This window comes from Aotus nancymaae, unplaced genomic scaffold (genome assembly GCF_030222135.1).
Source record: "Aotus nancymaae isolate 86718 unplaced genomic scaffold, 86718_ANA_hifiasm-v0.15.2.pri h1tg000108l, whole genome shotgun sequence".
Classification (NCBI taxonomy): domain Eukaryota; kingdom Metazoa; phylum Chordata; class Mammalia; order Primates; family Aotidae; genus Aotus; species Aotus nancymaae.
The window spans coordinates 38,825,001-38,851,995 of NW_026988523.1; the positions used below are offsets into that span (position 1 = coordinate 38,825,001).

At 49.4% G+C, this 26,995-nt stretch overlaps 1 protein-coding gene and 1 long non-coding RNA gene across 4 annotated transcripts in view; one reads left to right on the forward strand and one right to left on the reverse strand.

The window, feature by feature from the left end:
- KCNJ10 (potassium inwardly rectifying channel subfamily J member 10) overlaps window positions 1-24,928 on the reverse strand; it is a 33,112-nt gene extending 8,184 nt beyond the window's left edge. Inside the window, exons 1-2 of one of the 2 annotated variants that reach the window (XM_012449689.3) lie at window positions 24,793-24,860; window positions 23,939-24,053 (exon numbers count right to left, since the gene is read on the reverse strand). In XM_012449689.3, the coding sequence (XP_012305112.1) occupies window positions 23,939-23,971 (33 nt within the window). In that variant the 5' untranslated portion in view covers window positions 23,972-24,053; window positions 24,793-24,860. Of the gene's footprint in view, window positions 1-23,938; window positions 24,054-24,792 lie in introns of both variants that reach the window. The other variant, XM_012449690.2, reaches the window with a different exon arrangement.
- Window positions 1-26,995, forward strand: part of LOC105715371 (uncharacterized) — a 51,492-nt gene that overhangs the window by 15,044 nt on the left and 9,453 nt on the right. Inside the window, exons 3-6 of one of the 2 annotated variants that reach the window (XR_001107027.2) lie at window positions 18,304-18,405; window positions 19,545-19,659; window positions 19,793-19,886; window positions 24,036-24,100. This is a non-coding gene — a long non-coding RNA (uncharacterized LOC105715371). The remainder of the gene's footprint in view (window positions 1-18,303; window positions 18,406-19,544; window positions 19,660-19,792; window positions 19,887-24,035; window positions 24,101-26,995) is intronic. The other variant, XR_001107028.2, reaches the window with a different exon arrangement.

The following is a 26,995-nucleotide window of genomic DNA, read 5'->3' on the forward strand; positions in this document are numbered from 1 at the left end:
AAAAAAAAAAAAAAGTAGGCCAAGTCTAACAAAAATGTAAAAATGTTAGGTGCCCGGTTATGTACTTGGGTCCAAAAATACCTGAGCAAGCTCTGGACTGAGATGTGATTTAGCAAGCAGTACAATATAAAAAAAATTAAACTTATTAGCAGAAAATAATCCAATATGAGTTATTCATGTGTTTTGATTGCCAAAAAAGCAAACTAATCTTAAGCTACTTTCATTGAACTAAAGTCTCTAGAATAAAAAAGTAGTTGATTGTACTCTGCTCTGTTCATCCCACACCTGCAGTATCCAGCACCAAGGAACACTCAGGATATGAGAGGATTCAGAACCGGACCACATGAGAAATGGTTGAAGGAAACAGGGAAGTTTATTCAGGAGAAGAGACAATCGGAAGGATATAATGGATGTTTGCAAATATTTGGTCTGAAGGGCTGTCATGTGATCAAAGGCTTGGACTTGTCCTTTGAGCTCCAAAAGGAACAATCAGTGAGTTCATACTACAGGGAGAAAAATTGCAAATTGCTATTATAAAGAGCATTGTAACAATCAGGAAGGCACTTTGGACGAGCACTTTGCAGAGATCCTATGGAGGAGATTAAAGCTTTAGATAGGAGACTGAAAGACTGTCTTGAAGCTTCTGTCTATACTCATGGTGGGTCAGGATGCCTGCCTTCTCTGCCCACTTCTACCCCTGCACTTTCTGTGGTGACATTCAGGGGTCCTTAACTGAAATCCTAGCTTTCTTCATGTTGAAGGAAGATTCTATATATCTTGGAGAATGGAAGCTCTTAGGGCCCAAGAGAAGCCTTGCTTATCATTCCCAAAATATTAATCTATAATTCTTTATCACTTTAAAGTTTACAAAATATATAGTTTGATCCTCACACCATGAGGTAGGTAGGAAAGACACCATAGGAACGAAGGCTCAGAGAGCTTTGCCCCAAGTACATTAGTGGTAAAGTTGGAACAAGAATCCAGGTCTTCCAGCTCCTGGGTCCAGAACTTTTTAATTGTAGCAACTGCTTTTGTGTATCCCAGGTTCATTCTTATGGACCTCATGCTCTCAGGAGTTGCCACTGCAGTACCCTGTATGTAAGACCACACGTCCCAGGGTTAAGGCTCTAGACTCATGGGTGCTGGAGATTTCAGCCACTGCTAGCCTCTTTGTTGCCTCTGGCTGTTGTGATTGCCACCTCCAGCTGTTGTGCCTGAGGTTGCCAGCCTTTATATCTGCCACCTCCAGCTGTTATCTGCTGCTCCCAGCTGTTGTGCCACCTCCCACAGCCAGGCAGCTTTGTTCTCTGCGGTGGCCAGAGTCAGAAGCGGATAAACAATTAGCTACACTCCACCCCCAAGCTGGCCAGGCCCCTGAAGAAGGAAGGGAGCCAAAGCTCTGGAAATCATCTGTTGTGTGCCCCACCACCCCCGGGGCACCACCACAAAACACACATACTCTTTCCTCTAGAGGGTGCTATTTCCCCAAAACAGTCCCAGCCAACCAAATACCAGGGATGGAATTCTGAAGTCCAGGCTCTGAGTGGCCAAAGAGACAGAAACAGAGACATTCGCCTCTTTCTCCTCTAAGCACCGAACGAATGATTCTTTCCCTAAAACAAAGGCCAGTCGTAGCTACAGTGATGACCAGCAGGTTCCCTCAGCACATACCACTCCCACTGACTGTTCTCCCTGGAAGCTCTTCCTGGAGCTGTTTTTCTTTGCCTGAGCACTCATTTATTTTACCTGAGAGTCATTTATTTTCGAGGATAATGCATAGATTTATCAGAGCCTTTCCTGAGTAAGGATACTGTTGTTCTTTTGACACTCAAGAACTTGATCTGTGGCTCCCCATGGCTTTTAGGTTAAACTGCAAGCCTCTCAGCTCAGCAGTCACAATTTGATCTCTGCCTGCTTCTTGACTTTGCCCTTGACAATCTTTCACAGACCCTCTGAACTCCAGCAAAGAGCCTCCCTACCTAATCCTTTCTGCCTTTGGACCTGCTTCCACACCGCCCTGCTCCGAGCCTACCTGATGATCTCCTCATCTTTCAGAACTCAAGTGTTAGTTATGCCCTTTGACGCTTTCCCTGACTCAGAAAAAAACTGTTCATCTCTGTCTCTCCCATTCCCACCCCAGAATGGCTTTACTTTACTATGCTTGCTCTTGTACATATTTTTCTTTTCTTTTTTTTTTTTTTTTTTTTTTTTCCAGATGGGATCTCACTCTGTCACCCAGGCTGGAGTGCAGGAGTGCAGTGGTGCAATCTCAGCTCACTGCAACCTCTGCCTCCCAGACTCAAGCAGTCCTCCCACCTCATCTTCCCAAGTAGCTGGGACTATAGGCATGTGCCAACATGGCCAGCTAATTTTTGTATTTTTTAGGAGAGACGGAGTTTTGCCATGTTTCCCAGGCTGGTCTTGAACTCTTGGACTCGAGTGATCCACCTGCCTTGGCCTCCCAAAGTGCTGGGATTACAGGCATGAGCCACAGTGCCTGACCCTCTTGTACATATCGCTATTTTGAAGCATTATAATGCTTTGAGATGGTTTATCATTGTTTACCATCTATGTGCTCTTAATTTAAGGCCACAGACTCTGCCTTTCATCTGTTTCCCCAGTGCCTAGTATTGTTTGTTAAGGAAGAGTAAGGGAATGACTGAAAGCCTGATCTGAACAGGCCAAGGCCCCCACGAGGGCTGCAGTCTTGATCTGCCTCACAGGAGACACCTAGTTCACACAGACCTTCAGGCAGAGCCACTCTGTACGAGGGGACCCAAGTTTATACAGGCTTTATGCTGCAGATGCTTACGACCCTGTTCTCAGAAGGTAGGAAAATAAAAGCCCAGGATATCAGTCCCTGCCCTCCTCTGGGTCAGCGGTTCATTTGCAGGGGGTTGGAAAGAGAATGAGCTTTGTGTATTGATGGCTACAGAGCATTGGAGTTGATTATGCTAAATTAGGTGACTAGAAAGGATGCTTCAACCCCCTCCCAGGGGCAGCAGGTGCAGGGGGAAGGGAAAAGCTGCGCCTGCAGAGAAAGTGCTTTATCTGTTTTCCCCATTGCAGGAGCAAGTTGACTGAAAGGAGCTTCGGGATATGAATACTAAATGCATTCATTTCCAAATGTAAACAAAACCTTTCTTCTCCTACTTGCTGCTCCACTTTGGTTCCTAAAATAGTTAAAGGCACCATCATCCCACCCATTTACCCACTCAAAGCCAGGATCATCTCAAACTCTCCTCTTTCCTCAACTCAACATTTATCTAATGCCACGTGCTGTGGATTTATTATTTGTGCCTCCTCCCCTCCCTTCCATCGTCTTACTTCAGGTCCTAATGGCTTGTGGCTGAATCACTGCATCAGCCTCCTACTCATCTCATGTCTCTCTGTTCTTTCTCTCTTCAAATCCATCCTACATTGCTCCTGGGTTTCTCTTCCCTAATACACCTCTAATCAGCCAGTACTTTAGAAAGCACTTTTGGCCAGGCGCGGTGGCTCACACCTGTAATCCCAGCACTTTGGGAGGCCGAGGCAGGCGGATTATCTGAGGTCAGGAGTTCAAGACCAGCCTGACCAACATGGAGAAACCCCGTCTCTACTACAAATACAAAATTAGCTGGGCGTGGTGGCGCATGCCTGTAATCCCAGATACTCAGGAGGCTGAGGCAGGAGAATCGCTTGAACCTGGGAGGCAGAGGTTGCCCTGAGCCGAGATCACACCATTACACTCCAGTCTGGGCAACAAGAGCAAAACTCTGTCTCAAAAAAAAAATGGAAAAAGGAAAGCACTTTCACATTTTATTCCCATGGCATTCCTATGAGATATTAAGATTATAATACTTGTTTTATGAATAAGGAAACTGAGGCTCAGAGAGATGGTGTGACTCAGTAAACTGTGGAATTGGATTCATGCTCAGGTCCTGTCTCCCAAACGCATCCACTTTTCATTATACTATAATTGTCTTAGTTCCTTCTGTAGCTCCAGACATTTAATGTCTCCCCATTATCCATCAAAGGCCAAACCCAGGCTGGCAAATAAGGCCTTCCACAGTCTGCTTCTGAACCTGCTTTCCAGCCTTACCTTTGGCCACTTCTGTGCTATGGCACACTGCATACTGCAAGCAAACCAGCCACTCCCTGGCACTTCTTCCTTCCTAGCCTCCCCTCCCTTCTTGTCTTTACCTATCCAAGTCTTATCTTTCAGAGTTCAATTCAAATAACCCCTCTTCCATGAAGCCTTCTCTGATTCCCATAACCTTAAGTAATGCCTCCTTTTCCTGAGTTTCCATATGTGTATATCTATATCCATCTATACTGTAATGGCACCTTTCTTAGTACATGGCATATCATTTGTATTCTACTACAAATAAACTCATTGATAGAAGGATCCAACATTATATACACGTTGCATATATATATTTATATACATGGGTGTAGATATCCAAGTATATCTATATCCTTCTATACCTGTAATGGCACCTCTGTTGGTACATGGCACATCATTTGTATTCTACTACAAATAAGGTCATTGAAAGAAGGATCCAACATTATATACACACACATATATACACACATGTATACACACACGTGCACACATAAACACACACACACATATATATATATACACATACATACAGACGCATTGGTTATCCTAAAGATTAGCACAATGTATGACATATAGTAAGTCCTCAAGAAGTATTTTATGATTGAATTAATGAGTAGGAGGGGACTCCTAACCCACTCCAGCCATAGGGGCCAATCTAACTGACTCCATCATCACAGGGCCAAGGAGATGTGGAAGTTCTTGTCCTAGGTAGAATGGGTGGACCTCTAGTCCAACAACTCTCACTCTGAGGCCTTCTCATTCCCATTTCCTGTTTGTATCTTCTCTTTATTTTTTAATGATGTTTTCTTTCCTCGTATACATGGAAACCCCAGAAAACTAATTATCAACACTAATAGGTATGCAAAACAACAAATGTTTTCATCTGTATTAATGTTGCCCACCACATTTAGTTTGAGTTGTGTTTTTGTTCATTTATACAATAAACTTTGATGTTATGTTGTTTTTTGTTGTTGTTGTTGAAACTGGGTCTCACTCTGTCACCCAGACTGGAGTGCAGTGGTGTGATCACAGCTCACTGCTGCGTCGACCTCCTGAGCTCAAGTGATTCTCCTACCTAATCCTCCTGAGTAGCTGGGACTACAGGTGCCCAGCTAATTTTATGTGTGTGTGTGTGTGTGTGTGTGTGTATAGAGATGGGATCCCACTATGTTGCCCAGGCTTGTCTCAAACTCTTGGGCTCAAGCCATCCTCTGACCTCGGCCTCCCTAAGTGCTGAGATTACAAGCATGAGTCATCATGCCCAGCCTCAGTAAACATTCTTTTTTCCGGCAACTGTTGGGTACCAAATTCTAAACAAAGCACTGGAATTACAGAGATGGATCAGATGTAGATTCTTTCTGTGAAGACCTTACAATCTGATAAAGGAGACAACCATAAAACAGACAGGAAGTGATAAATGCTGTAGAAAATAAGTGCAAGAAGAGTTTGTGAAGGGAAAAGTGACATCTAGGGCAGGGGATCAGGGTTGGGAAAGATGAGGAAATCCAGGGCCAGCCAGGAAATAAGGAGCCATTCACTTAGGTTGAAGCATTGGGAGCACATGAAAGATCTTTTTTTTTCTTTTTTTTTTTTTTTTTTTTTTTGGTTGTTCTCTAATCAAATTGACACTCAACACATGAAAGATCTTAATAGGATACATTGGAAAAACAGTGATGTGCTCTGAGCCCTCAACCCCTCCTGCTTTGTGGCCAGCTTCCTGTGTGTTCCTTCATGGCCAGCTGCAGGGTCAGGGTCAGGCCCTAAAGCTCCTGCAAGGGTCAGATGCAGAGCCTTGGTCTCTTCCATGGTGCTCTAGGCTGCTGGTCATTCTTTCTTTCTTTTTCTTTCTTCTTTTTGTTTTTAGTTATTATTTTTTTTTTTTTGAGACAGAGTCTCACTCTGTTGCCCAGGCTGGAGTGCAGTGGTGCGATCCCGGCTCACTGCAACCTCCGCCTCCTGGGTTCAAGCAATTCTCCTGCCTCAGCTTCCTGAATAGCTGGGACTACAGGCATACACCACTACGCCCGGCTAATTTTTGTATTTTTAGTGGAGAGAGAGTTTCACCATGTTGGTCAGGATGGTCTCGGTCTCTTGACCTCATGATCCAGCTGCCTCGGCCTCCCAAAGTGCTGGGATTACAGGAGTGAGCCATCGTGCCCAGCCTAGCCTGCTGGTTATTTTCGTAGAGCCGCTAGACGATTTCTGTTTTTTGACTGTGGAGTATTTCCTCTTATAAATGTTTGGTTCGGGAAAATGGAAGGAGAGACGGAGGGGAACTATCATGTATTGAATGCCTACTCTAGACCAGCACTTCCTATTTCACCTTTACATCTCTGTAAAACAAATCTTATTATCTTCGTAATTACCGCTGAGGTTCAGAGAGCCAAGGTGACACAACTTACCAGGAGCAGAGCTGAAATTTATGCCTCTTTCTGGCTGGATTCCAAAGTCCTTTCCACCATAACTTCAAATTAATACTATAGTTTATTTGCCTTCTCCGAGAAAACTCAACACTCAACAAGCAGAGATGACACCTTGAACATAGTGGAGGTTAGCAGGAGCCAGAAGAGTGTGAAAAATTCACCAGCAGTGATGCCCAGGATGTATCCCAGGGTTGGAGGCACTGCCCTTCCGTCGTGGCTGCTTGATCCTGGTGTTTCTCTCCTAGTTTTGCATGACTTGTCTTTACTCTCCCCGCTTCCTTCGTGTAGCGTGTCCTCCCAACCGTCTTCTCATCTCTATCACTTGTCATTCTCTGCTTGTCCTCTCTTGTACTTCGTCCTGGCTGTCACTAACATGTCTCCTCGACCCCTGTCCTCCCTTTCACCTCCTTCTTTGCCTTTGTATGGCCTACACATCTCTCTGACTGTCCCTTCTTCTCTTTATGGTTTCTCCTGCTTCTTGTAGCTCATCCTGAGAATAGTATGCTATCCATCTAATCATAACTCTCGCCTTCAAATTCTTTACCACACTTTGTCCTTCTATTCTCCTTCTGTATCCCAAAGCCTATGTGTACATATTAATAGAGACATTCTAAGCCCTAAAGCCTCCTATTCTCTTCTCCCTGCTTCTTCGCTGTAGAAAAGAGCCTTTTGATTTAAGGATCTAGAAGTGAGATCAGAAAGCAAGGCAGATTCCAGGAAGATAGGAACAGTGCCCTCTATAGCTATTAACTAATCCAGTTACCTTAGGTTTGAAGGTCTTTCTGAACCAATCACTGTTGGGTAAAGACAAATGAATAGGTGGATAGAAATAGGGACTCAGCTTGCTCTCTGTCCCACTATCGGTCCGCCATTCTCAAGAACCCCAGATCCAGCTCTATTCTTCTTCCAACCTTGAGGGCTTAGATAATCCTGCAGTACTTTCCTTCCTTCCCTTCCTCTCCTATCCTTCTTCTTCCTCTTGCATATTGGGAGAACCCTGTATGCAGTTGAGGGGTTTCAAGCACTATGTCTCAGCACCTGAGATTAGGCTGGTCTCCACACCCATACTTCTCTTAGACAGTTGAGCTAGGTATCTGCCCATGCCCAGCATTCTGGAGATAGAGTGAGAGAATTATGCTCAAGGATGTGTAAAAGCTGCTCAGAACTAAGAGACAGCACTGCCTGGGGGCACATACGCTGGACTGGGAAGCAGGATACTTGGGTGCCCATCTCGACTCTGCCATTGACTAACTGTGACCTCGGGCAAGCCTCGAAGCCTCTCGGTCTGTAGTTCCTTCATTATCAAATAGGAGTCGGTATCAGCTCCACACTTCTCAAACTAGGGCATGCACGAATGTGCCAGGAGGCACTCAAAGCCATGGGACTACATTTAGTATATTTGCTGAAATTATCCATTTTGCTCAGATTTTGAGGGAAAATGTTATTTTAATATTATGCCAACAATGTACAATGAAGTAGAACAAAAATTTTGAATGGCTTAAGACAAAACAGATTTCAAAAATGTCCAGTGTGTGGCCACTTATGGCTCATCTCTGTACCATCCAGGGCACAAATTCCCTCTCCTCTGCCTTTTGAGACACCTTGCGAGGTCAGTCTGGGAGGTGCTATGTTAGAAGATAATTAAGGTCACTTCCTGCTGTAAATCTCTATGTCCAGCCCCCATTGCCCGCATGGCAGTCTGTTCCCACTCCTCCCCCTGGCTTCGGTAAAGAGAGAAAACAGCTCCTCAGCCTCCTCTCACCAACCATATTATCTCTTTTTTGGATACCGGTTCCAACTTGAATAGCGACCTTAGGGTCCTCCAGAAGGAGATCAGTTGCATTGGGATGAAAAAGAAGCACTTCTGGGCTTCCAAGTGTTCTTAATGAGGGTGGGGGAAGAGAAGAGGAAGGAGAGGGGTAGGAGAGGAAGGGGAGGAAGAAAAGCACTGCAGGGTTATGTAAGCCCTCAAGGTTGTGAGAATGGAGCTGAATTTGGGGTTCTTTTCAAACTTGATGTCTTCATTCATCTCCCTCCTGTCTTGCCCCAAGAAAAATAAACAAATAGAAATGGAGCCAGATGCACACAAATCTTGAGGTGGGGAAAAAGAGGGCAGCGTGTGTGTGTCCAGGGGCCTGATTCTCCAGCTGAATCACTGTTGCCTCTGTCTCCAGCTCCCTGGCCTCCTTCCCCCTTTCCCTCCCATCCTCTGGCCCCAGCCTGACACCGAGGCCCTGGCCCACTGAAGAATAGGCTTTTCTTCCCTTGTGTCAACGTTTGGAAAGTTCTCATGGTCTGATCAAAAGAAAGGATAAAAGCCTTCAAAGCATTTCCTGGGAGTCTGTAACCTCTGTATGGCCCTTCTGACCTGCCTGTGTGTTTTCTAGTCAAGAGAGGGAGGGACAAAAGATGGGGCCACATCAGATATTCTGTGTTCAGACACCACCCCTGCCTGTCAATGTGGGCTGACTAGGACCATTGCCCCTTCCTCCACCTCAGTCCCCAATCATGCCTTCTGTCCCCTGTGAGAAGGGAGCAATGTTCTGTAGAGAACTGCCCAGAGGGTGGCATCTCAGGGATCCCCTGTTTCCCCGGCTGGAGAGGGAGGAGGACTTCCTGGTTCCTGTAGCAAGTGGGTGCTGCCTCTTTGATGCACCTGCCCTGTCAACCTTCCACATCACCCCTATTCATGCCCTCCTGAGTCGTCACCCCATTCCAGTATCTGCTGTTAATCATTGTCTGGGCCAGCAACGTTCAACAGGAGCTGGTCCTTTGTGAGGAGCTTGGCACTAGGCAGAGTTCAACTGAGGACAGAGGCTGTACCACTGTCTCCTCAGCCCCAGCTCCAGCAGTCCCGGTAGTCTTCCAGCCTGGCCCCATCTGAGTCCTCATCTCAGAAGAACATCTACTGGGAGGCGTTAACCCATCCCTCCTTATCTTGACTGAAGAGCCAGAAGAATCAGTATCAGTGCTAAGAGTCAGCTGGAAGCCATGGCATCTATAGAACTAACTCCTGTTGCTATTGTTATTCTACTGTTATCCTATTGTTACCGCTAAGACAAGAGATGCTGAAAAGGTTCCCAAGGACACTGGGGGAAATCTCAAGAGGATCTGGGCTAGGTAAGGGAGAGTCAGGGTGATAAATAAGAAGTCTGTTCAGGACCCTCCTTCCTGTGTCAGCTCTGCCTGGATTTCCAATCAGTCATCACCTGGCTTAGGCCCCAAGATTCCCCATGGGAAGAATCTATACCCAACTTATCTCCAAAGATACTGGTTGAAGGGATCAACCTAGTTTAGGTACCAGAAGTATTTTTTCATGCAGAGCCCCTCACAATAGTGTACCCCCACCCCTAGTCTCTGCAGAGTTTCCCCGAAGAGGGGGCTGACCAGGTTGCAGATGGGAAGTGTGGAAGTGGTAGAGGTGAAAGGGAACTCCTGCAAATTTCAAGCTTCACCAGTGATGATGTACCACTCTCCTCCATCCCATGTGGAAGACTAGCCTCCCCACCATCTGGGGGTGGGGCTCCCCAGTCCCTTGGGGCCCCCCTTGCCTGCGCAATTGCCTGTCTGATAACCTCATGGCCCCTACCCCCGCTCCAGCTTACTCCTTTTACTATTAGGTTGAATTCTATGAAACTGTCCATTTAAAAAATGGGTTACCTATGGCAATATCAAAGGGTTCAATCTAACAGTACCTAATAACAATAAAAATAATAGTAACAACCACCGCTGTGATATGGGGTTTTGAAGTCTACAGAACAGTTGTACAAATTCAGAATAACTCCATTTTGCTCCACACAGCCATCCTGGGTGGTGGGGTGGGGGGCAGTTAAAGCAACAGGAAGCAGGAAGCTCTCTCCAGTGTCACAGCTGACCTTCCCATCATTAAATCTGAGGGCGTTTTCTCGGCCCTGGACCCCAGCAGTCTCTGCCGCACTTGAGACTGATGACTGACCTGTCTGTTCTTAACACTCTTTTTCGGCTTTTATTGAGGGGTGGTGGGAATCCACTGATTTTATCTACCTTGATTAGCCACTACTAGCTCTGCCATTTCTAGGCTTTGTGATTTGGGGCAAATCACTTAAACATCCGAGTTTCTATTTCCCTTATCCACAAAAAGGGCCTAATAATACCGAGGTGACCAGAGAGTTCCAACGACCATGTGTGTCAGAACGCTGCACGGGTTGTGAAGCGCTACGCATGTGCACAGCTCTAACTGTTACTCTCCGACATCATATTCTCCAGTTTCTCTCTTAGCTCTCTGCTTCTTTTGATCATCTCTCTTGCTGTAATCTCTCCTCTGTACCTTAAATGTTGGTGTTTCTCAGGAATCCATCCACCCTTGGCGCTCATCCCTGACCACCGTACTCCATCTTCCTCAACTGTTTACCCCGTTCCATGGATTCCATGTCACCTCTGCCCTGTGTGTCCAAGTACTTACAGCCCCCCACCATCTGGAGCATTCCAATTTTAACATGTTCAGACTCAGGGTCCTCCCTCCTCAAAAGAGAGTCTCTTCTGTGTTTTCCTTTTTGTTCACAGAATTACCCTCCACTAGCTGTCCAAGCCTTAGAATTACCCCTGCTTTCTCTCTTGCCCCTCATCGGATTGATAACTAGGTCCATCAATTCCGCCTTCATGACTCCTCTTCATGTCCATTGAGGCTGCCCTCAATGATCCACCTGAGGCATTGCAACGGTCTCCTGGTCCTCCTGTGCCCAGCCTCACTGTGCTCACCTCCGTCCTTCGCTGCCTCAGTGCGCACATTCTGACCCTATCACTTGACTTTATATTCTTCAACGAGTTCCCACAGCTTTTGTGATGAAATGCAAACTTCTTGGCAAAATCCTTCAATGTCTGACTCCACCTTACTGTTCACAGCCTTCCCTGGAATGTTTTCCCTCCACAGCCCGTATTCTAGCCACGTGGAATAAAGCCTGTGCTCCGCTTGCCTGTCTCCATGTCTTTGCTCGGGCAGCTCACTCTACCTAGACCATCCTCTCCCTGCTCCCGGACTCCCCTTTGGACCACTCTCTCGCCTTTCAAATCCTCTTCCTCCTTCAAGGCCCTGCCCCAATGCCCTCTCCACTGTGGTGCCCTCCCAGTGATCCCAGGTAGAAATAGTTACTCTCCCTCTACGTTCCCGGGACATTTGCCACCTCATCCTTTGTTCTTCTCTAGAGATTGTGAGCTCTTCGAAGGCACAGACTGTATCTTGGTCACCTTTGTAAACTGGTACCTTTAAATTTAACCTAATTGGTTAGTATAGAGGAAGGAATTAGAATCTCTGGGTGATTCTGGACTAGAAATGTCCACTATATAGCATCATTCATCACCCCACCACCCCTCACCACATAATACTAATTTATTACAGTGCTTTTTTTCTGACCGAGCCTCAGAATCATCCTCAATATGGTGATACAGAGAGCCATTTTCAATCACATGGAGTTAGCACAACAAATGAAACCTATTTTTTATCCTGCCATGTCTGAGTCACAAAGGTCCCTATGTAGTCTACTTTCCTGCTATTTGCCATCCTGTCTGTGTCACTTACTAGCTATGGGAACTTCAGTCAGTCTCTTAATCTCTCTAGGGCTCAGCTTCCTCATCTAAGGAGGCAATAAAACCTTCCCTTATGTGGTCAGGATTACATGATTTAAAGTATATGAAATCTGTAAGGCCCTTATGCAAATAAAGATATTATGATTATCCTACTTTGCAGATGAATGAAAAATATTACTGAATTAGAGAAACTAAGGCTCAGAGACATAAAGTCACTTGCTGACATTTATTTAATGCCAAAGCCAGAACCCATGTCTCCAAATCCTGTGGGCTTTTCACTCACGTTGCGTCTCCACACCCCAGAGGCCTTGATGATGCTCAAGTTAAACCATCCCTTATATCTCCTTCCTCCAGGTGATTTGTGGGGTAGGATTTACTCTAGTCCCAGAATTGAAGGGGACTTTCAACCCACTATTCTTCATCCCACCTCCCTAGAAATCCTCCAAAACCCCGTCAGCCTGGCAAGAGATGGGCAAGTGCATGCTGAGGACTGCCGAGTAGAGCCACGTTCCTTAATTACTGTCCTTCAGCCCCTCACCCTCTCGTCTGCCCCCAGCCTCAGGGACATCAGGCAGCTGGCAGCCTTCTTAAGGCCCAGGATGGCCAGGGCCCTGGAGATAAGGTTTTTGGGGTGAAGGCCACTGAGCTGTCACCTGATCTACCAGCATAGTTTGAGAAACTAGGGAGGGGAGGATGGGACCTATTCCTTGAGGATCTCAGGGCCAAGACAGGATTCTCCACCTGAGAGAAGAGAGGGCGGCTGACCAGACCCCAGCTGAAGGGCCCTTCTCCATACACTTTCCTGTCTTTGAACTTGAAGGGTGTTGGTTAGAAATGAGGGAAGGCTTAGGCCTAGTTGGTGGAGGGTCCAAAAGGTAGTGAGGGGGTGGGGGAGGCAGAAGAGCCACTCCCCATTGTGAGAATATCTCCAAGACTCGCTCCTGTAGGGGTTATTTCATCAGCTCTGCTCCTTCCAGGAAGGACCATCCTCACCTTCCCAAACAGAGAAACTTTTCTGGACTGCTTCTTAATTTGTATTTTGTTCATCTTTGCGTCTTTCTCAGTGCCTGGCATTTATTGATTTAAAAGAACCTGTAGGATTGCTATGCTACATCACTTCTCCTCCCTCAGGCCCCCTTTTCCATGTGCCACCTGCTCGTCCTTCGGAAGTCCTTCTTCTGAACTTCCCATTGAAGTTTCAACGTTTGGACACTTGGGGGCACTGAGTCAGCCTCCCTGGCAGTCTTCTCTCTAGTTTCCCTAGCTCTTCTCTGCAGGCCATGCTCAGCTACGCCCTGTCAACACTATCCCCACTCTCTACAATGAGAGGGGCTTGATGGGGAAACTGAGTCCCACAGTGGGATTGCTTAGTAGGACTGCCTCAGTGAAAGAAACTCAGACTTTTCTGTGGAAAGCACATCCCTCTCTCATGGCGTGAAAGCAGAGAGGCAGAAAACTTCAGGCCTAAGCCAAAACTTGAACAGAGGCAGACAACTCTGAACTTAAAGCTTCTCCCTGCACTGGCCAGGCCCTCCTGGGGGAGCCCAGTGCTTTCTTGTGTTCATGCAACCAAGGACAAAAGGAATAAGTCTTGGTAGAAAGGATGAAAGAGAAGTAGGAAAAAGAGGAGAGGAAGTGGAGGGACCCTATCTCTGAAGCCCCTAGAATTACAGGTGGAACAGAGTCCTTTATGACCTGGTCTCTGCTGAGCATCCTAGCATCAGTATTCTCTATCTGTACCCACCCACTTCACGCACGCACCATGTCCCCAGCCACACGAAACCTCTCAGTCCTTCAACAGACCAAACTTTTCTTAGCAAATAATGGGGCCTCTTCCATGGAACACTCTTCCTCTCCTGCTTTGCTTAATTGGTACTCCTCCTTCAGGCCTCAGCTTAGATATCACTTTCTCTGGAAAACCTTTCTGGATGCCCCCACCCGCATTACCCACAGAAGCTCTTCCCCAGCCAGCCACAGCCACAGCCCATTCTTTTCAACCTGGCCCTCCCTCCCACCTAGTGGGCCTCAGGGTCTTCCTCACCCCTGCAGCAGCTGACCCAACAAGAGTTGGAATAAGCAGCAAATAGTGAGGCTCACAAGGAGGAGACATCCAGCAATGCTCTTACTGAGGTCTGTGGAAATGATCAAGGGATTCCTCTGAGACCACTAAAAACCCTGTAGGGGCGCTAAGAGTCATTGGAACTATCTTCCAGGCCACTCAAGCTCTGCTCAGTAGGTGAAAGGGGGATTTTTCCTTCTCATCAGGGCAATGAGTTCTCCACCTCTCTCTGCCCCTCCCCTTTGCCTCATAATACCTTATGCCCAGGGAATTCTTCCAGTTAAGTGAAAGTTTACCTGTTGCTATCTGAGCAATTTCTTCTTATTTGTAACTTTGATGGAGCCGGAGAACCAGAGGTCCACTGTACCTGTCATTCATATTCAGAAAACTGAGGCTCTTTCCCTGACAGGTGTCCTCTCAGCTCCCTTCCCTTCTCGGGGCTCCTGTACCCTGTGTGGAGAGCAGCCTCTAACCCTCATTCAGAGAAGTCTAGGGAGCTCACCATCACTCTGGGAGGCAATCTCTCTGCCCCCTTTTAACTTTTTACTTATTCCCTATCCACATTCCTCCCTTAAGAAGGAGGATGGGGACCGGGTGTGGTGGCCCACACATGTAATCCCAGCACTTGGGAGGCCAAGGTGGGTGGATCACCAGAGGTCGGGTTCAAGACCAGCATGACCAACATGGAAAAACCCCGTCTCTACTAAAAATACAAAAAAATTAGCCAAGTATGGTGGTGCATGCAACCCCAGCTACTCGGGAGGCTGGGGCAGGAGAATCACTTGAACCCAGGAGGTGGAGGTTGTGGTGAGTCGAGGTTGCTCCATTGCACTCCAGCCTGGACAACAAGAGCAAAACTCCATCTCAAAAAAGAAAAAAAGGAGGATGGGGTAGGGATGGCATGAGGACACTGCCTAGATACACAACTAGATTCAGAGGTGGATGTCTCACTGTCCTCCATCTCCTGTGTAAGTAACTGCCCAAGCACAGCAGGGAAAGTTGAAGTTGTACTTTGGACAGTTTTTTCCCCAGTAGGGGACATTTGGAGGCAAAAGAATCACACCGGAGTATAAGGGCTGGGGAAGGCGTGTTCCTGCCCGAAGGAAGATAGATGGATGAGGTGGCTTAAGGAGAATCCAGTAGCCAGAGGGGAAGCACTCTAGATAAGGGGCAGGGAGGAGGAGTAGGAGGGCCCTGGGGTTCTCCCATGAAATTTTGATCATGGCGATCAGCACTCAATAATATTTACTGATGAGCAAACCCATATCAGCTTTGTTCTCTATCTAACAGAGTTTCTGCAGCCGTGACCCCATCCACCCTCTCAGGCCCCAGCACACCACTGCGCAGCCAGCCCTCAAGTCTCTGGGATCCCGGTGGGCCTTCCTCTCCTCCCTTTTTAGGGCATCTGCTCCTGACTGCTAGAAGATGCTCTGGACCAGAATAGCAAGTGAACCATAGATACAGCCTACAGATCCTCGTGCAGACATAGGATAATAACTGAGAAGTCCAGTGCTAGGCATCATAAAAGACCTGTAATTGATAGAGATCCCCTACTCTAAACCCTAGCTAAGAAGGCTGTGGGGTTACTTTCCAGAGATCCAGAGTTCATAGCAGGAGTGGGGCCTGTAGGAGGGTGGGAAGTGAAAGGAGGAAGGCTCACTCTGCCTAGGGGTAATGCAAGGGTCAAGGTGACCCTCAGAGGTTCTTTCTAGACCCAGAAGCCCCCTTAAGGTCCCTAGACCCACTCTTCTCCCCACCCCTTCCCCTCACCATGCCCCTACTCCTTCCCAAAAAAGGTGGGTAAAAGACAGCTCTGTTAGATTTGTAGATAGGTTGGGGGGTGGGGTCATCTGAGTGAGGCCAAGAGACAAATTGTTGGCAGGGAGAAAATACAAAAAGAAAAACCTAGAAGCAAGAGACCTCCATTCTAGTCCCAGCCTTGCCACCAGCTGCCTGGACACATCATCTCACCTCTCAGAGCCTTGCTGGGAAAATGATAACTGTCCCATCTATCTCCCAGGGTCTGGAAGGGCTAGGAAATACCTATGTGCCCTGGGCAAAGGCAAAGATGGTGACACCAGACCTGTGCCAGCGAGGCCAGGTAGAGCTCTCGTTATTCATATATAGCTCAGTCCAGGGTACTCGATTCAGCTCTGGGGTGGGCGGCCTGGCCCACCTTACTCTCTCCGTGGTTGGGGTGGGAATGGGCGCCGTGCTCAGAGTGCAGTGGAGGCTGTGTCCATGGTTAACCTATAAGCAGGTGCGGTCTGGGGCAGCGGGACATTCTCAGCCCCAGGGCCACATTCTTAAGGTCACAACAAGTACAAACTTGTTATAACCTGTGTCAGAGCAGCAGAGGGCGGCAAGGGCATGGGGGGAGGGACACGGTGCTGAGATGCCTGCGGCCGTGGACGGGGTGCAAAAGGGAAAGGGGTGGGGTGGGCAGAGGGTGGGTACGCAGGTGCATATGCCAGGGGATGGTGGTGGGGACATGCAGTCTGTGTGGCGGGGTTGGTGTGCTGTGTCTGGGCACATCCGCTTGGGTATGGGTTGGGAGCCCTGTGTGGGGCTGCATAGATGAGTGTGTGCCTGTGTGTCTCTGCATATATGAGCCCCGGGGAGTCCTGTGGTGGGAGGAGGAGAGGCGGCAGCCACAGGCCCAGGCTGAGCATATGGAACCGAGGAGTGGGCTCTGAGTGCCCCTTCCCCTTTTCACGCTGCATAGAACCTGCATTCCAACTCCTCCACAGACTGCCCTCGCCCCTGTGAGCCTAGGGCCTCTCCCCTCTGTGTGCCCTCTGCAGCCTGCCCTGACAAATGCCCATCTCCTCAGCCTGCCCAGAGAGTGGGGGGGTCGCCTCCTGCCCATCCCCCCTGGCCCAGGGCCCACTCCCCCGTGCTCTCTGGGCCCTCCGGACACTGGGGCGAAGGGGGGGCTGGGGGAAGGCTCTGAAAGCAGGTGACTGTTTGGGGGAACTAGGGGACAGAGCCCCCATTGTGCCCGCCCCGGAGCCGCCTCAATGGAGCTCCCAGGCACAAAGGGGCTTTGACAATGGGCAGGATATTAGTATGCAGAGCCAGCCCCTCAGCCCTCTCCCTGTCCCACAGCCCAGGGGCGGGAGCTGGGGTGCTGCTGGTAGAGGGTGGGGGGGGCCAGGACTGAGACTGAGGAGATCTTGGCCCACAGGGGCTCCCCTGGGGCCACTGCCCAGGAGACAGGGGAGGAGACTAGACTAGGGCCCCCAAACCTGCCACTCGCCAGAAAGGACTTTCCAAATGGAAAAAGCTGCAAGGACTGGTAGGAGTGGAGGGGGAGGGGCTGTGGGAGGCCAGGCCCCTCGGTCCCAGGCTAGGCTCTAGAAAGAAGTGGGTGGGCAGTCTGAGTCCTCCCACATTTTGCCTCAGTTTGACCATCTATGCAAAGGAATCGTGTAGGCAGGAGAAGAAAAACGGAGTAATACACAGCGAGCCCTCCAACCCCAGCAGAAAGGACATGTGTTATGTGCTCAGGGTTTGGGGTTTTGGGGCTTCTACTTCCTTGGGGGGTTCCTTGCAATCTCCACCTGTTGTGATTCTGGAGGCTGAAGAAGCTACTACAGGGGAAGCAGAGGTAGTGATTAGGGACAAAGTCCCTTCCCATCTGTGCTCTTTCAGGAATTCAATCTGAACTAGTGGAGGTGGAGCTGGAAGCCCAGCTCAGGGGAATTTAGCCGAAGGGCCAATGGGCCAGGACTAGGTCTTCCCAGTATGTGTCTATCTCCCCGTCTGCTTCCTCCCGTTCCCCAGTCTGTGGGAAGAGGCTTCCCCTCTCCTGCCCAGGGAACCCCAGCAGACACCCCTATCCTCATTAATGCCTCAGCACCTCCAGCTGCCTTTTCCAAGGCACCACGTTGCCTTGGAACAGCACAAAGCACAGGGCGTGAAGCGTGATCTGGGGAGGGCTCCCGGGTCTGGGGTGGTGGGAGAGCTGAGAGGAGAGCAGTGAGCGGGACTGAGCAGCTCATGAGAAGCAGGGTCGCCCAATCACAGACTTCCCAGAAGCCCCAGGAGAGAAGGCCAGGGACACTTTGCAGAACTGCTCCCCACAAGGCAAGACAGGAAAATCTCTGGGCTTGAGAATGTCTTCCCAGTTTTCTTTCTCCTTTTTCCAGTAGCTGTCGTTGTCAGGAAGTTCTCCCTGCAATCTGCCCTCAAGGCTTCCCACTGTAGTGCTCTGGCCCTGGGCTCACCTGAGATTGCTGGGGAAAAGAAAGGTAAGATCTGCTTCCTTCCCCTTCTCAGGACCTTACTCCTCCACTCTCCACAAAAGAAGTCTGGTGGGGAGAGCAGAGACAGCGCTAGGCCTTAGAACTCCTGGGTTCAGGGCCCAACAATGCTGTCGACCTTCTCTGGGAACTTGGGCAAGTCACTTTCCCTCTCTGGGCTGAGCCCGTGTGTGTAGCATTGGATGAATCACCTGCAGCTCCCTGCCTTCGGGACCACGCACGGTGGATTGAGGGGCACTGCTCTGGATTTTAATGAGAGATCACAGCATTGAGCACTACGCTGAGCCCTTTCCTATTATGTCATTTAATTTTCAATAACTCTAAAAGTGGTTGCTTTTTAAAGACCCATTTTATAGATGAGAAAACTGAAGCACAGGGCTGTTAATAATTTGGCTGAGGCCACATAGCTAGTGAGTTGTAGAATGGAGGCAGAACTTACATGATGAACCAGTACCCCACACTGCCTCCCTAGTGAGAACATTCGAAAGACCATGGCAGCTGAAGGAAATCAGCCAGGATATTCAAATTGGCCCAGGTTTTTGAAACTGTCTTCTGAGGTTCCTCCAGACTAGCAGTTCTCAAAGTGTGGTCCAGGGACCACTGGGGGTTCCTGAGAGGCTCTACAAAGTCAAACCTATCCTCATAAAAATGCTAACAATACATTATTTGCCCTTTTCACTTTCAATATTTCACAGTGTTCAGTAGAATTTTCCAGAAGCTATATGACATATGATATTACAACATACTAAATGCAGAAGCAGATGAGAAACCAACCGTCTTTTATTAAGCCACATGTTTTAAAAGATTTCTGAAAATATAAGACAATGTCACTCTTCTTACTAATTTTTTGTTTCTTTCCTTTGGAAAATACAGCTGCTTTTCATTAAAAATACGTCATTTTGTTAACATGCAATAATTAATAATATTTCACATGTCCCAGCGTTCATTTCTAACACAGCAAATATTCATAGATAGAACCCACACAAACCCAAGCTCTTTGGAGTTTTCAGTAATATTTTAGAATGTAAAGCGGTCCTGGGGGGTCAAAAAGTGTAAGAACCAGTGCTCTAGATGCTAACACACTCACCCTCCCCTCTTACCATTTGCCCGTATCTTTTTTATCACAGGGTCAACTGGGAGGTTTAGACACGTGGAGAGGGAGTGTGCCTGGCTCTAACAGTTGGAACTGGGATCAGAGGTGGAGCTGAGGAGGCCGGTCCAAGGAGAATGCAACACTAAGAGGTCAGACCTGTACCCGACTTGGGAGATGTCCCCACATGTCTCCCACCTTGCAAGCCCCTGCTCAGAGGTATGCTCAGGACTATGGGGCTGCCTCAGACTAGACTCTGTCCTTTCTCCCCTTTTTCCACTCCAGAAGATGCTGCCAACAAGCCCAGCATGAGGCTGGAGTCAGACCACCCTGGCGAGGGGAGAAAGGCTCTCTGGAGCCTAGATACCTGCATTTGCAGGTGAGCAGAGCAACAATGCTTAGAAGACTATAAATTGGGGATTCTAGGGCCTACTGCTTGTAATCTTAGGGTAAAGCCATCCCTACAGGATAGGGCCATTGGTAGGAGAGGGGTTTCTCTTGAGATCTCCTATAGAATTAGATAATAGGATCCTATACACACCCTGCTGCAGGATCCTCACATAAACCTCCAAAGTCAGGCTCCTCCTCAAGAATAAGCAATCAGAACTGTTTCCTACCTAGAGTCAAACTGGACAGTAGCCACTCTGTGTCTTAGGAGCCAGGCCCTTTGCTGGGTGCCAGAGGGTCCAGAGAGAGAAGAGATGCCTTTGCCAATCTGACAGAGGTACAGGCCCTGTCCTAGAGGGACCCTCAGCTAATGAGGAAGACAAGATGTCTCCTCCAACATCGCCATGCATGGAAAACCCCGGAACAAGTCACAAATGCAAGTGACAAGCAAGATGGCAGAGCAGAGAGGGAAACAGGACAATGGAGGTCTGCAGGAGGGGTGAGACTTGGAATGGCTTTTGTGAGGGCCCAGAGTGTGTGGAGGAGGATGGCTCAGAGACTGCCTGGGATATGCTTCCCAGGAATAGGGTCTAAGTAGTCCTACAAAATGTAGGGCTGGAGGAGATGGGGAAAGGCTTAAAGTCTCTTGAAGACTGTGATTGGGAAATTTTTATCCAATGGCAACAGATGTGTCTGGGTAGGGAAAGAGCAAGATAAAACTGATGCTCCTGATGACCGTTCCAGTGATAATTTCATTATAGGATAAGGGGAAGGAATTGAGAAGAGAGGGGCTGGGGTCAGGGAGGTCATTAAGGAGGCTGCTGTGGGCATCTAGGCTGATGGAATGAGCAGGCCCATCAGGAGACACAAGAAGAGGACGGCATATAAACCTGAGAGAAGCTGTGGGGGCAAACCTGGGCCAGGAGAGGGAGAGGCGGGATGAAGAAGAGAAGAATGATAGGCAGGGTCATGAAAGCTGGGATGAGATGTGGGGATTGACAGAAGTCTTTGGCCGAAAGAGAAGTTGCTGAAAATGGAGAAAGAGACGATTTGGCGAAAGCTCAACAGCTCAGTTCTCATTTGTTGAATCTGAAGACAAGACATCTGCTTGGCAAAAACCTGTAGAAAGCAGGGGCTCTGGGTATGGAGACCCCACCTCAAGCGATGCCCAGACTATTGGAATCAAGGGAGGAACTTCATGTTAAACTACTTGATAATTCGTCTACCTTCCCAAACTCCAGAAGGGCGAGAAGAAAGAAACCTAGGACAGAATCTAAAAAAAACCAATGAAGGGTTAGGACAAAGCCCAGGAACCAGGGAAGATGACAGAGTCGAAAACGGTAGAGTGGTGGGAGAAACGTTATGACCCGAAACTCCACTTTTTACAGACTAGGCACCATTCCAAACCCTTTATAATAGTCACTGTGAATCCTCACAGCAGTTCGGAGCAGTTATACTGTGAGGATGAGACTTCTGGAGCTACTAAGTGGGAAACGAAGGCTTAAATCCACAAAGTCGGACTCCAAGGCTGTGCTCTTAACCATGGTGCCTCCTGTCTCTCAGAGCAGAGAGTAGGCCTGGAACAGCGAGAGAGAGCTGCAGCAGCCACCAGGAGAGGCCCCGACAGTTGTCACAATAATCCCCGACCTCTGAGCTCCAGCGCTCCTGTCAGAAGCGCTAAGGTTGGGCTTTGTTGTTTTGGGATTTGGTTGGTGGCTTTTGTTTCGGTTCGGTTTGGTTTCTTGATCCAGAAGGTGGTCTCTCTCTCCCTCCCAGTCTCCATTTCAAACGTCTTCCCTTTTCTGGGATGCACTTCCTGAAATCTAACCTAAGTCCTTCCAGCTGCAGCGGCAATCCTTTCCCCAGGTCTTCTGCCACTGGAAAAGTTGCCCAATGGCCGTGTATTCCCTTTCTGTGCCGCACCTTGTTGGAGGCTTGAGGTCTAATTCAGTCCCCTCTAGCTCCTGCCTCTCCAGCCTCCTTCTCCAGGCCGCAAAGTTCGGCTCTTACTTCTCTCTCACATTCCAGAGCCAGCCCCTCCCTTCCCCCACCACCTCAAATCCAGGCTCCAAGCTGGCCGACACCCACGGGAGGGCTTTTCCCACAAGCCCTTGCTCTTTGCCCTTTCAAGGTTCTGATGGGGGAGGGGCAGAAGAGGGGCCACCAGATGCACTCTCTTCATGAAGAATGGTGGCAACACGTAGACTAAACTCAGACGAGGGAAGAAAAGCATCGAACTCAGCCTGCCGAGAGACCAAGGTGACTTGGCACTGCAGAGCTCTCATTCCCAGGAGCTGCCCAGCCAACCACCCATCATTGGGTGCTAAAACACTTATATTTTAAATCTCCCTTTCCTCTCCAATCTTTCTGTAGTTTCATCTCAACAATGCGCCTTGGCTGATTCCTTCTCTGCCCCCTTCCAGGGCCCCACTGCTATCCTGGACAGCTTGGCCTCAGCCTGGACAGTAGCACTGACCAGTCAGGCAAGAGAAGAATCTAGGCCGAGGAGGGGAGGGAGAGTGGAGATTTTTTTCTTCCGTCCTAAATAACCTGCGGCAGGAAAGTTTAGGGACTCCATTGCCCAATGTCCCTTTTCCTCCCCACCAATGCCAGGAGGCTCAGCCTATCTTTCTATCTTGTATGCAGAAACCAAGCAGTTTGCTAGGAGACTCAGGAGTATCCTTTGAGGAAATAGATCTTTCTGCATGACCCACCCCCTAGAGCTTTGAACCCCTTATCCCACCAATCACAGAATGACTCCAGAGGACTTCATCTGAGCCCACCCTGACCCAAGTGTCCCAGCCTCTCTGGTCCCTAGGAAGGACAAGGGAAGGAAGGTCCCTGGGTCCTCTGCCAGTCACTTCCTTGTAGCTCAAGCCAACCAAGTTGGAGCTGTAAATGAGTTTATGCGCAGTGGTGCAGGTGGGGGGAGCTAGAATGTGGTTCATCGGGGCACATAGAGGAGGTGGGGGATACCAGCGGGCAGATTATTAATCCCTTCACACAAACATATGTACCCATAGGCTGGATGTGGGTCAGATGTTGGGGAGACAGATTTTGTTTCCCTCAGGGTAAGGGGTAGCAGAGGGATTCTGCATTAGAGCCACAGAGGGACTGGAACCATAACCCTGCTACCCCTGCCACTCCCACCCCCCACACACCCCCCATCAGTGGAGTCATTGCCATTTGATATCCGCTGAGACAACTTGGCTGCTCAGCCTCTGGGTGGGGGGTGGGGGGATGGCTCAGAAAACAGCAGCTCCTTTCAGGACCCAGGTTGGCAAGGGCTTTGGGAGGCTGGACTGGCCCAGATCACCCCCCAACACCCTCTCCCTCCCTTCCTCCCTCGCCACCACCACCAGAGGACTTGGGGGAGGCAGCGGGGAAAGGAGTTGGCACTGCCGGGGCCATGCCTATTGCCTCCGCAATCCAGCCCTGGACCCTCTCCCTGGCATGATGCCTTCCGTCCCCCTCCTCCCTCATTTCTTCCTCCCTGAAGAACCAGCTATGAGTCAGGATGCCTGGTTCCTTCCAAACTTGGTCCCCCATACCCAGTCTACCCTTAGAGAAATTTACAAGCCCTACAACTTGGCACAGGATGGTACCCACCATCATGCCAGGAATATGTTCAAAAATCCTTGGAGATTAGGGAGAGTTTCAGGATGAAACTAAATTGAACTCAGTGGTAGCTGCCCACCCCTCCTGGGCTGATTTCGTGACAACCACTCTGGGCCCTCCTCACACCCCTGAACAAGACCGTCTTTCACATGGGGGCCCCAAATATCCCATCATTATCTCCCTCCCACCCAGATGGCCTAAAGCAGTCCCAGTGGGGAGAAAAGAAATTCAAACACCACAGCAAGAGCAGACTGGCCAGACATCTTTAGTCAGAATTTGTCTTAGTAAGCAACAGAAGCAGGCTTTAAGCGCTGGCCTCTTTGGGGTCCAAATCTGCACCAGCTTCTTCACCATCTCCACTTCCTCATCTGCCTCACCTTGCCTGGGGCACTCACTGGAATTAAACCTCAAGACACCAGAACCCACCTCCACTTTTTCCCTTGTTGTCCTTCTACCCATTCCTGGGTTCAGCTCTCCTCTCCCAAATCAGGAAGTTCCATCCTTCATCTCTTCCCTAACACAGGTGCCCTGGGTTAAGTTCCTGGTGAGAGGAGAGATGAAATGGGAAAGGACGTCTCTGTCTGGAGGGTGAGTTTATAGAACCCAATCTGCCCTTCTCACTTTAGAAGTGCCTCTGCTTCTTTCCTCCGGGAAATCTCAATGTGAAACAGCTGGGTGAGGGTGAGGAGCAATGAGGAGGGATGTCTTGAAATGGGAGCCACTCATAATGGAAGGAAGAGATTGGGTGGGCAGGGGTCTGGAGCACAGCAGGCTTCTATGTCTCCCCAGTCTAAGCTGCCAATATCTGTTTTTCTCCCCATGTGTGAACTAGCAATCACAGGTGTCACTACGTGATTGTCACTCTATGGGGGGTGGGGGAGGGGCTAGGGATGGGTGTAACCTGTCCATATGGGGAGGAGGGGGCACTGTCTGGTGTGCCTGTGTATAGGATCCCTCGTTATGTGTGGTTGTCACTGTATTAACTAGAGGAGCGGGAATGCAACTGCCGGTCTCCCCAGTGGGAGGGGCATCGGGAAAGCCCCTTCCTTAGATGAGAGGGCTGAGATGACCAGCCTGGGTAGTTTCCTAGTGGGGACCCCTTCCCAGGAGGCTCCGTTTGGGACTGCCCAAGGAGGGAGGCAGGGGAACAAGACGGTACCTCTGGGGCCAGGCAGGACAGGGACTGGGGAGCTGGGGCCCCGATGTCTCTGGAGAGTTAGGGGGACAGGACCCAGCCGGGGGCGGGGGGCAGCACTCCTTCATCAGGGCCAGTATCTTACCTTGGGTCCGAGGTGCAGTGGCCCCTTGGATGGGCCGCGGGGCAGCGGGACAGATGGACGGACTGGGCGGGCAGGAGTAAGGAGCAGAGCCGTGCGACGGGCAGGGTCAGGACTCTTAAACCCGGAGCTGGGATCAGATAAGGGCTTGTCCGGGGGCCGGGGCCGGGGTCGGGCCGGCCGGGGGCAGAGCTGGGCCGGGCCGGGCCGCCCCCTCCCTCCGCAGCGCCGGAGCCAAACTTTGTGTGAATGGAGGGGCCCGGAGGGGGGCCGGGCAGGCGGGGGCGGGGGGCTCCGGACCGACCAATGGGAAAGTGGAGCGCTAGGCTCGAGCCGCCGGGATTGGAGGGGCTTGGGTAGGGGGTGGCGCGTGCGGGGCAAGGAAGCGGAGAACCAGACAGATGGAGGTGCAGAGTGAAATATCCAAAGACAGAGACCCAGACAGACCCGGGGAGAAAGAGAGATGAAGAGACGATACGCGAAGCGATAGGAGCTGAGCTGGCAGGGTGACAGGGGAAGGGAGAAGGAAGGAAAGGGAGACGGTCGTGTCAGAGATGGGTTACGAGAGCTGGAGCCGGGGGGCGGGACTGGGGCAGAGTTAATGAAGTGGAAATGAATTCAGGACCGGCCCAGTGGCCCGGCAGGCAGCGCCGAAGGCGGCGCCTGGGAGTGAGATTGGGGCGGAGTAGGTCTGGGCTCCCTTTCCTTGGGCACAGTTCCCGTGTTGTTCACCGTTTCCTAAGTCCCCGGTGCGGTGCTGGGTGCGTGACGCGCAGCACACCGTGCCCACCTGTAGCGAATTTCTCCGCAAGGAAAGATAAGGCCCGAACCCGCGGCGAAGTGCGGGAGGTACCGAAGGCTGCGAAAGGGAGAGCTCACTCTACTCAGGGGGCTCCCAGCAGATGTGGGAGGGAAGAGGTAACATCTGATTAGGGTCCCAAAGGAAGAAGAAGATTCAAGTGCTGAGACATGGTGGGGAGTCCCCAGGGCTCGGTTCCATTTAAGGCAGAGGGAACAACATGGCAGAGTCCTGGGGAGACGTAAAAATACAAGTTTGCTTGGGAAACAGCATCAAACTGTCTCATTTACTAGATTAGAATGCAGGGTGGTGGTTCTCAACCCTTTCATCACCAAAGACTTCTTTAATCACCTGAATCTATGTTTTGAGAGGTTTTTATTCACCCCCCCCACACACACACACACCCAGCATTTATTAAAGAAGAATATAAGCATCACACACTGGGGTCTGTCGCGGGGAGGGGGGGGAAGTAGGGGAGGGACAGCAGGGAGTGGGGAGTTGGGGAGAGATAGCATGGGGAGAAATGCCAGATATAGGTGATGGGGAGGAAGGCAGCAAATCACACTGCCATGTGTGTACCTATGCAACAATCTTGCATGTTCTTCACATGTACCCCAAAACCTAAAATGCAATTTAAAAAAAAAGAATAATATAATTATTTCCTCATTTTTGATCATCATAAACATTTAATTGCTAATCAATAATCAGTGTTACCATATTGAGTTGCTATAAATTCAGGTTAAAAAGGAAAGAAACTAGGAATGTAGCTGAGTTTAACCTCTAAAAGCCATAGATAAGTAAATGTCCATTTTGAATAGCCTCATTGGAGAAGCTGGAAGGACTGGACTAAAAGTTAGGCACCAGAGGCAGTGTTTGTGTTAAAGGGAACACCCGGAAGAAACGCAGAGTTGTGCTGATTTGTGGTCAGGCCAGAGTTTCTGTAGGCAACAGAGAGCAATTGAAGGTTCTTGGGAAGGACGGGGTAGGAGAAAGCTATAGAATTTTAGAAAAATTAATTGGGAGGTGACCAAATAGTTTGAATGAAGGGGATACAGTAGTCAAGTAGACTAGATAGAAAGTAATTCCAATAATATAAGCATGAAGAGATGACAGCCCAAATCGGCACGGCAATGGTGAAAAGTGGAACACACAAAATGAATTGGAGAAAAATCCAAAGAAAATGAAAAACCTTTGAAGCCACCTTGACATGATGAGCAAACAAGGGAAACTTCAGAGATCATATTAGAGTCTCAAGTCAAGTGATCAGAACTGCGAGGTCATTCACAAGCACAGGGAGCCTAGTGGGGGATCCCACCCGGTGAGGAGATGAGGTGGTGGAAGAGGAAGTGATGAGTTCAGAGCTGGAAGCTGTGAAGAGGGGTCAGAACCGGAGGGAGAAAGGGGGTC